The sequence below is a fragment of the Montipora capricornis genome, chromosome 12 (genome assembly GCF_036669925.1).
Source record: "Montipora capricornis isolate CH-2021 chromosome 12, ASM3666992v2, whole genome shotgun sequence".
In the NCBI taxonomy this organism is placed as follows: Eukaryota; Metazoa; Cnidaria; class Anthozoa; order Scleractinia; family Acroporidae; genus Montipora; species Montipora capricornis.
The window spans coordinates 30,844,938-30,854,937 of NC_090894.1; the positions used below are offsets into that span (position 1 = coordinate 30,844,938).

General features: G+C 40.0%; 2 protein-coding genes across 2 annotated transcripts in view; one reads left to right on the forward strand and one right to left on the reverse strand.

The window, feature by feature from the left end:
• LOC138027492 (scaffold attachment factor B1-like) overlaps positions 1-1,800 on the reverse strand; it is a 20,935-nt gene extending 19,135 nt beyond the window's left edge. Inside the window, exons 1-3 of the mRNA XM_068875048.1 lie at positions 1,651-1,800; positions 1,351-1,537; positions 1,202-1,242 (exon numbers count right to left, since the gene is read on the reverse strand). Coding sequence (XP_068731149.1) covers positions 1,202-1,242; positions 1,351-1,537; positions 1,651-1,797 — 375 coding nt within the window. The 5' untranslated portion in view covers positions 1,798-1,800. The remainder of the gene's footprint in view (positions 1-1,201; positions 1,243-1,350; positions 1,538-1,650) is intronic.
• Positions 1,801-1,894: 94 nt separating this feature from the next.
• The window catches only part of LOC138027585 (protein phosphatase 1 regulatory subunit 36-like), a 22,428-nt gene continuing 14,322 nt past the window's right edge, over positions 1,895-10,000 (forward strand). The window contains exons 1-5 of the mRNA XM_068875124.1: positions 1,895-2,016; positions 3,366-3,433; positions 4,697-4,810; positions 6,423-6,653; positions 8,071-8,169. Coding sequence (XP_068731225.1) covers positions 1,987-2,016; positions 3,366-3,433; positions 4,697-4,810; positions 6,423-6,653; positions 8,071-8,169 — 542 coding nt within the window. The 5' untranslated portion in view covers positions 1,895-1,986. The remainder of the gene's footprint in view (positions 2,017-3,365; positions 3,434-4,696; positions 4,811-6,422; positions 6,654-8,070; positions 8,170-10,000) is intronic.

Genomic DNA, 10,000 nt, shown 5'->3' on the forward strand with positions numbered 1-10,000 from the left:
TCCACAGGTCCTGATTGTGGCCCTGTACTCTGTAATTGCTCCAGTTTGCTTGTATCACTAGATGCAATGATGTTAAATTTGGGCAGAAGGGCAAGGGAACATTATGCACTAGTCATTTGTTTCCCCCACTCCTTGACCCCCGGGAATGGGTAGGGAAATTACATTTAAATGGTTGTAAAGTAGGTGTATTTCCACTGGGGACTAGAGCAGACAAACACACGTAATTCCCCCACCCCTCTGTTCCTAAAAGATTCTGAGTCATCAAGGAAATATTAGGGAGATTACCACAATATACAGTTCTTGCTATTTGTGTGTGCCACTTGAACTATATAAGGAACAAAAAAAAAAAAAAAAAAAAAAGAACTGGATAGAAACAAGACAGGAATAAGCGACCAAAAAAAAAATTTTTGCACGTGTGAAAATACTCATTACCATTACTCTTTGTTTCTTTTCAGTACCAGTCCTCCTAGGTAAGAATTTCCATATTTCCCCCCGTATGTCCCCAGAGGGGTAGGGCAGAGGAACGAAAATCTTGTAATTTCCCTACCCACTAGAGGCGTAATTGTGGCGTAATCTCGCGTAATTGCCCTAGTAATTTCCCCATATGTCCCCACTATCCCCGGGGGTCGGGAGAAACAAATGACTAGTTCATTACCGTGCTTGCAACCAATTAGAGCGGTTTTCAATTGAGTGTCGAAAGTAATTAGCTAATTACTTTGGTTTTGCATCTACCTCGCTCAATGATTGGTTCAAAGTTTTCGCGCCACTTTTTCAACCAATCAGAAGTGAAACCAAAACCAATTGTGGCTCGCGCGTGCACATTTTCCCGCCTTTTGTGTCGGCTACGTGTAATTACTTCGAGGTTTGATTGGTTTACTGGATTGTCTCAGTCCTTTTTGATTGGTCAAAGTAATTACTTTGGTTTTGGTTTTACGACACTCAATTGAAAAGCGCTCTAATATTACAAGGAATTTTGACATAGACATGTCCACGATACTCTGTTATACGCCTATTTCAAAAAAGGCAGCACAAACATACGCAGGTTGAAGTACAACCTTCATTACAGACTTTATTGAAAAGTGCATACTTCTACTTGCCCAATTTTTACCATTTTCTTCCGTCGCCTTTCGTCGTAGATTCAACAAAAATTCTTCGCTGATTATTTAAAATACGTACGAACATTTATCTTTTCCTTATTTACCTGCTGTTCTTCAGTTTCAGATGTAACTTCGGTTTTCTTTTCTAAAAAAATAAATCAAATGGTTTTAAATAAATTGCATGGCAAATAGGTTAGAAAACCACTGGGTTTACGGAAGATGCCCCGAAAATGAAACGCGATGTTTATCTTACTCAAAACTGGCGTTATAGATGTCTTCTTCTGTGTAGTTTTCTTTGGCGAAATGGTAGATATAACTGGACTTAGTGGTTCAGCGTCACTTTCCTCGAATTCCTCCTCCTCCTCTCCTGTTATGTCTGCGCTATCAATGGGAATAAACTCTGCAAGTTCTTCTTCGCCATCTTTCTCTTCTTCCAAAGCCTGCACAAAATGCAAAATACGAAAGTGAACACATGCCGGCCATTGATGATTTTGCGCCCCACGACATAAGATGATTTTTACATCCAATTTTCTGGCTACTTTCGCGACTTTACCTTCTGCAAACGCTCGATCAAAACTGCCTTGACTCCACTCTTTTCTAAACATCTTTTTTCAAGCTCTTGACGGAGATCTACTACTCGAAAATCTGTGAGTTTCTTACCGCCCAACGTTACAGACGCCATGTTGAGTGCATGTGGCATGGGATTACGAGCAAGGACAAATCTCCCGGATGGAGCTACCCAGCCGCCACGGCCATCTGGGTAAGGCGCCGAATGTGTCACGATACTTTCCGAAGATCACGGGCTCGTAATAATCATCTTCATAGCAACAAAAAACAAAATGGCCTTCTCTCGGTTGGATGATATACTTTATATCGTGACTTGGTATGAATGCAAATAATGGCCCAGCCAGATGACATTGTAAGTATTTGACATTGAGAACACAATTCATAAGTTTGGCTAACTTTGATGGTGACATTCTTTGAAGGACAAGTGAGAATGCAATAGACATAGCTACAGTAGGTCGACATACATTTTTGTCAAAATTAATTATTTAATTTGCCATGCTCAGGGAGAGTAATATCAGTCATCAACTTTGACTTGGATTTGACCTTTTTTTTTTCAAAACTATAATATTTGCTTTTTATTTCGTGGCAATTTTGAAGTATTAATGCAGTACAAAAATGTTTGCATGCAATATTGATGTGCAGCTGCAGTCACAGTTAGGTCAAGTTCTGTATAAATATGTATAAGTAAGAAACACGGCTGCTAACTATGGAATGTAAAGGGTAGAAAGCTGCAATAAATCAGGAGAATAACCACACAGGATTGGAGAAATACACCCTGATAAATAGGCGAGGTGTTAATTTATTTAGAATTTGTTCAATCATGCAATCTTCTGTTATCTCCTTGAAGCATATACTTGCCCTGCAGGTGGCATAACTATTCCGGGTGTATGGGGGGAGGGGAGGGGGTTCGGGGTTCGGAGTGAGGGGTAGGGGTGGCGGTAGGGGGTGAAGGGTGCCATAGCTGAAACAAAAATGCTAAACTTTATTTAAAGGCCTAGTCATTATCTAGAGCATTAAAATATGTGTTTAGGCCTAAGGTTAGCGATTTTGGTTGGGTTGTTTCAGCTATGTTACCCTTAACCCCCTACCCCTTACACCCTTCACCTCACCCCTCACCCCCTACCCCCAACCCCCCATCCCCGGAATAGTCGTACCGCCTACAGGTTGCTCAAAGCTATAACCCTTTTTACAACCTGACCCCTGAACCGGTCCCCATTGACGAGAAAAATCCTCTGGCATGGTGTTAGACATATAAAATTAAACTCTACACGTTACCACTCTTAGGAGTCATTTATTGGTTAATGGGGAGATACATGTAGTTTTTGACTGAGTTTTAAACCCATTCACACCTCAAACGCCTTAGGACGCCCCCCAGTTTCCTAGTAAAATATTGCCTGGCGTTTATAGACAGAGTAAAATCTATTAAGTCTCACTCCCATAAGTCAATGGCCTGGGTTAAGGGAGACATACAGTTTTTGAGAGGATGTAAGAGTTAACGTTAACTCATTAACCCCTAAAGTGCGGCCTCCATTGACGAGTAAAATAATATGGTGTTAGAAATGTAAAATCTATAAGATTGTCACTCTTAATAGAGGGAAAGGGTTAAATAATTAAGCTAACCAGCATGAAATACCTAGTTGATGGCTGACCATGTTGCTACAGTGTAGCTGCAACTCCTCACGATTTCCCTCAATGTTGCAGTACAAACCTACAATTCTCAGTAGAAGATGGATTTGGAAAGATGACACAAACACTTTGGAGGCCGTGAGGTATAAAGAGGTTTTAAAGGGTCATTTGAACATAAAAGTTACAACTACATTATTAAATAATTTTTATCAACTTTCCAAAATTATGCTATGAAATTTAAGAAATGTAAGATTAAACGGGACGGTTTTCTAGTTAAACTGTTATTCATTCCTTGGTGGTGAAACCCCTCCTAAGAAAAATCCTGGATTGGCCCATGTGTTAACCCATTTGATTGGCCTAAACTGGCCCCATTGATGAATGAAATCATCTGACATATATTAGACAGAGTAATATTAAGTCTCGCTCCAAGGGGTCAATGGTTTTAATACAGCTTATGTGAAAGTCACCACTCCAAAGATTAAAATTTTAATATTTGAAAGCACTGTTGCAAACGTGATGAACACTTTACCAGTATTTGCAAACCTCAACCACACTTTGTACAAGTTTAGTCCAACATTTACAGTATTTTGGGGAAAAAATCTGCTAGATGTAAGAAATGTTTTATATTTAACAATAAATTCGGTGAAGGCGAGGTGAATACATTGTATACTTTAGGTGAATAAAATTCAATTAAAAAATCGAGATGAAGTTGAGGTTTCTATTCACTGATCAAGGCTGTTGCCTAACAGGAGCCCGGTAGCCTGGGGCTCCCAAAGAATAGCTCTGGGCTCCTTAATTTTTCACAGCAACACCTTTCACTTCATATGTTGGGCTCATAAGTTCTCAGCGTTTAGCTCTGAGGGCCCCTTTAAAATTTTCTTAGGCAGCAGCCTTGCTGATATTCACGGAGCCCGAGGTGAATATAGTTGTTTTTAAATTAGTATAATTTCATAGGTGATATGCATTTTCTTTCTTTCTCTTAATTTCTTCATCTGTCACCTCGGCAAATCTGCTTGTGGCCATTTTGGAAAAAATGCTTTGGTGATTATTGTGCAATAATCATCTCAATCAGCACAGCGAACTTTCAATATATATTGAATAAATATATTGAAAATTCGCTCCAATTTGTTGCTGTTTAATATGACCTCCAAATCTCAAACTTGCTTGCTTTGTATGTGATTTTTGTGTATGAAACTGATGAGGTGGGATCATTAATAATTTTGTTTTCATTTAATATACTTTTAGATACTTCACAATTTAAGCCATTATCAAAAATACCATAATGCTCTTTCAGTGTGGATATATTGGGTATGATTTTTTTTAAATATAAATCACAAACAAAGAGGATTATGATATTGTTGATACTTGCTTATTTTTATTATTAACATGAAGGTTTTTTTTAACAGCACAATTCCAGGAAGCATAGATAAAGGAACAAACTTTCTTACTGCAAACAAATCAAAGAGGAGTAAAGGAGGAATAGGAATCCATTTTCAGGATCTAAACAAAAAAAATGACAGGTGATGCCATGATGCACGGCCTCTTTAATTATAAATAAGAGGGTAAAATGAACAAGGCCGATGGCCGGGTCGCAGTGTAAGTGCAAGCCTAGGGTGAAAGTACTGGGCTACCCTTAATGTGTACAGGGTTTTAAGCCATTCTTTTTGGGTGCAGGGATGGTGCAGTGACTGTCACTGTGGTGAGAGCACTCCCCTCCCACCAATGAGGCCTGTGTTCGATTGCCAGACTTGGCGTCAGATATATATGTGGCATAGTTTGTTGGTTTTGACTCTACTCTGCATGGAGAGTTTTGTCTCCGGGTACTCCAGTTTTCCCCTCTCCTTTAAAACAAACATTTTGATTCGCGTTAATTTGTTGATTTCATTTTAGAGTGACTCCCCAATTTATAGTGCTAATCAGAGCTAGAAGACTTGACTCTCAAATAAAGTTCCTTTCCTCATAAAACCCTATCAAATAACGCATGGTTTGAACCTGTAAAGTCATCAAAACTTGATGGAGTGCTGAACGTGCAGGTGAGAGTAGTCCTGAGAAGAACTGTTGTTGTAGCATTGGCTGACACTTCAGCAACCAAGGGGAAGTCATTCTCAAAGTCAGCTTGGCTCTGAGTCTGATGTCCACTCAGATTGTCGAAACGTCTGTCAATTGTGACACCAACTAAAGGACTTCCTTTCTTGGACTACTCTTCCGGGGATGATCCTACTTCATTCAGGTTTTGAAAACCCTATCAACCTTATGACAGCTGATATTGTAAGATGCAAGAAAAACTCTCAAACCACATGTCAGCCTGAAAATGTACAATGTAAGTATAAAATAATGATAAATATAATTTATGTTTTGGGTAGCCTGCAGAGCAGGCGTTTTTTTGGGAAGCAGACTCTTGTTCAAGGTCCAATGTTTGTAATGGGCCGCCATTTTGAAAGCACACAGCCGGTAGAGGATTGGGACAATGGGTGGGGGAAGCGGTAGATTCTTCTTCCCTTCCCACACTAATCCATTTCATGCTGTCCTCCTCTCACTGAGTGCCATTTTTTTGACTCACCTCTGGCCTCTTTTAGTCTCGCTATCCAAGATGTTGGCCAATAATTCTTTAGTTACCAGTTTGAAAACAAAAATATGTTTGCTTTGCATGCTAGTTTTAGGGTACCGGTAACCAATTACTAATAAAAATTAAAATTGTAAAAAAAGTTGTCAAATGTTTTTGTCAAATATTATCTTAACTTTATTGTACCGATTGAAATAACCACTGGGCTGCACTGTCTCCAGCAGTGTGGCCCAGTGGTTAGGGTGTTTGCTTTGAGATGCGGAGATCCCAGGTTCAAGACCTGTTTTGACCACTCGTTCAATTTAATCGTGATAGTCCCCGGTTCAACCTCTCGCTTGCACTTGCAAGTAGCCAACTGGTTTGCCTCCGGCCAGTTGGGACTCTTAACAGATGTTGTTGTTGTTCTGTTCTGTCATTTTAATCATTGTGTTGCGATGGCCCTGAAAAAATCCCTAATGAATATATGGAGTGGTCAGTTAAGTATGTATTAAATTTTTATTGTTATTGTATCGTATTGTAATTAAGCTAAAGTTAAAATCATCCTTGGACCACTGTTTGTTGTTCTACAGGGGTACACCATCAGTTATGTCAAAAAACTATGGTGCAGCTGGCTCATTATCTCACCGTGGACAGACTTACTTAACGTTCCAAAGAGCGGGTAACATGAAAGGTTCCTCACCACGACCAAGCATCAAAGCAGGGGCAAATGAGCATGCTACTGTCACTTTAGATGATGTGAAGGTTGTTGCTTTCGATTCCATGCCAGATGAATTGCCATCAGCATTCCAAAAATGTTACAGGTGCATTTCACATGCAGTTAGACATGCAATTTAACAACTGTTACAGTACTTAAGAAACCCTCTAGAAATGGTTGACCATCACTGGAGTGATGTTAAAGTTGGGGAAGAGAGCACAAAGACTGCATGACCTCAAACGTTTATCAAAATCAACTGTATATTGTATCTCATTTTGTGCATTACAGGCCTAGGACCTATCAATAATCATATATCTTGGCTTTAATAGTTTGATGAATACTTTATGGGCCAGTTGCCATTTTGATGAAAGCATGTCTCTTCAAACCTATGTGGTGGTCTGGGGTTGATTTCCACTGAGTCTGTTTTGTAAAGTGTGTGGCTTGAATTTGTTGGTTCTTCACTGACTTATCCAAAGTGTTTCCAGAAATGCTGTTGGAAACATTTTGTAAATGTTGTGAATCTCCATTCCCTCCGAAACCAACATTGATTTGACTTGAGTTCATTAGCGGAGCACCACTTTGGGTCGCCAAGAGGAGCAGTACCATACTCATAGGAACCTATGAGTTGCTTTTAATTAATTTCTCATGGTAATCATGGGTAGCGGTATTGCTCGTGGGCGTGTATGCGAGACGAAGTTGCATAATAATTAAATAATATCTTAATAATAATAATAATAATAATAATAATAATAATAGTTATCAATACGGCCAACATGGTGGCTGTTTACAGCCTAAATCTTTGATATTGGAATGTATGCTATCATAATGGTCAATTGACACCTGTCAGGTTCCCTGCTAGCAGAGGTCTTTTTTCTTTTGTGTTCTCTGGTGCTGATGAGTACGGGAAAGAGACCTCTGCCATGGGTCGAAATTCACTGTGTTCAGCATGCACAACAGTTACTTAGCAACTGAATCCTCATGTGATACTTCATGTTGTGTGGGCTCATTTAACAACAGCGGAAATACTGTAAAGGAATGCGCAGGACACTTTGGGCTCAAGTCACAGTCCGTAAACACATCATGGGGCAAGAGGTTTGGAGAGTACCATCCACTTAAGGTCGTGGACGGCAGTTGGGTCAAAGCGAGTTTTTTCCCATGGCACTGTTCTCTTTCCCGTACTCGTCAACCGCAGCAAACACAAAAGAAAAGAGACGTCTGCTAGCAGGAAACCTGTCGGGATAAAGTATCCACTGACCAGTACCATGTGACCATATTGCAGGCTCTAGTTTAAAGCTCATTGAGGTCAGCTGTTTTTTTTTAATAGTTGGCCGCTGACCAGGTACTGGGTTTCGATTGGATCTCAGGTTCAAGCCAGGTTAACTTATTGTATTAGAATAAATAGTTCATGGGAGCTCCGCTTTTAGGCTTGGCTAAATAAATAGGCAAGCATACTTGAAAGGTTGACATCAACAATATTTTGTTGTAAATAAAGTTATTGTTAGTATTGTTTCTTTTGGTTCTAGCTCTGAACAGTTTGATGAATTTCAGTTAGCAACTTTGAATTACTTTGATGCATTCTTTGAGAGGATGGCTATAGAAAACAAACCCAAACCAATGGCAGTGTAAGTTTTGTGATCATAATTATTGTTCCTTAAATAAGTTTATTACTATGCTTTGTGCATTATTATCATGATATTATTATCAAAAACTAAACTACGGATATCAGATTTCCAGCATGTTCATTGGCTCACCAGACACAGGCTATCATTTCATATACCTGCTGTACTTTGTAATAATATTATTATGGTCAGGGAACACATCAGCAACTATAAGTGAGCTGAAAACATTTTTGCAGCTCTGAGAAAAAATAGCTGACAAAAGCCATTTTGGACTGGAATTGACTGAGAAATTGATGTATTAGTCGACATGGAAGAGTTGTTGATCCTGGAGTTTTTAATAAAAACAATTATTATTCTACTTGGGCATGCTGGATTTAAATTTTAATTATTACCAACTCGGCACTATCACTTCATATCCAGTGTAACCCTTGTACAATATTAAATTAAATAATAATAGTCTGAATTTTAAAAGGTGTTGTGTCGGTGCTTTGTCAACGTTAAGCGCTGTCGCTACTTTTTAGGCCAATATGTCGCTTGTCTGAATTTACCCTGGCAGAGCCTCATGGATGGTGTTATGGTCCTTGATCTGTTAACCTCATCTGAGGAGAACATTTTAACTTCTGCCCTATATATAATTTACTCTGTCACCCTGGACTGGCCCGCATAATTTGATGAGTACAATCTTTGAAAACGACGGAAGACAGCCGGGCGGCAATGTACCACTGACTTCATGACGGGCCAGTGGGAACTCGGCACACCATCACGAACCATTGGTCCTGATTATTGTCGCTTGTCTGCCTTCAAAACCCTTGTCATCAACATATACTGCACATACACTTTTTCAGACAGGAATGTTACATCATTCAACTGTTCACAGGTTGTGCTGACGCTGGTATCAACATCATCGGCATCCAAGAGCACAGGCTCATCACCACCAGCCCAACAGAAGAACTTTGGTCTGAGGACAGAAACTGGGTGTTTATTAAATATGGATCTGCCACTAATCAAAGAATAGGTGGTGTTGGTTTTTTCATCTCCAAGTCAATCTATAAGTGCATCCAGAAGGTCGAGGTCATCTCAGAAAGAATCCTCCATGCAACTTTCCAGGGGAATCCCAGGCTTTCCATTACTGTTGTGTATGCTCCAACAGAATGTGGTCCAGCAACAGCTAAGGACAACTTCTATACTTCCCTTGCAGAACAATTCTAGAGCAACTCAAGAGACATGACATCAATCTTGTTGTTGGGGATTTTAACGCCAGAATAGGTACAGACAGTCATCATACTCATCCTGAAGTTGTCAGGAGATACTGTTACCATGATCAGACAAATGATAATGGTGAGAGATTGGTCAACTTGTGCGTGGAGCACAACCTTCGTCCAGCACAGTCTAGATTTCCCCATCCGCATGGTGAGCTGTGGACTTGGAATCACCCTGCAGGTTCAAAACACCAGCTTGACAACTGTGATTCTCATCAACAGCAAGTGTGTCAACTCTCTGCGCAACTGTCGGGCCTACAACTCCATTGAACTGGACTCCGATCATCGTATCGTAAGCATGCATCCATCTTCTTACTAGCTTATTAGATCAAATAAGAAGACAACGTGCAAAAGACCAAAGTTCAACTGGAAAAAGTTGCAGAATCCAGACACCAAGGATGAGTTCCAGCTCGAATTATCCAATCAGTTTGAAGCACTGGCTTTGGATGACCAACCTATAGATTTATCAGAGCGGTAAGCAGTAGCAGTAGCAGTAGCAGTAAGAGATGTGGCAGTCAGGACGTCCTTGGCAAGCAGGAAGCTCATGGCTTGCCCAGGTGGGTGTCTGAAGAAAC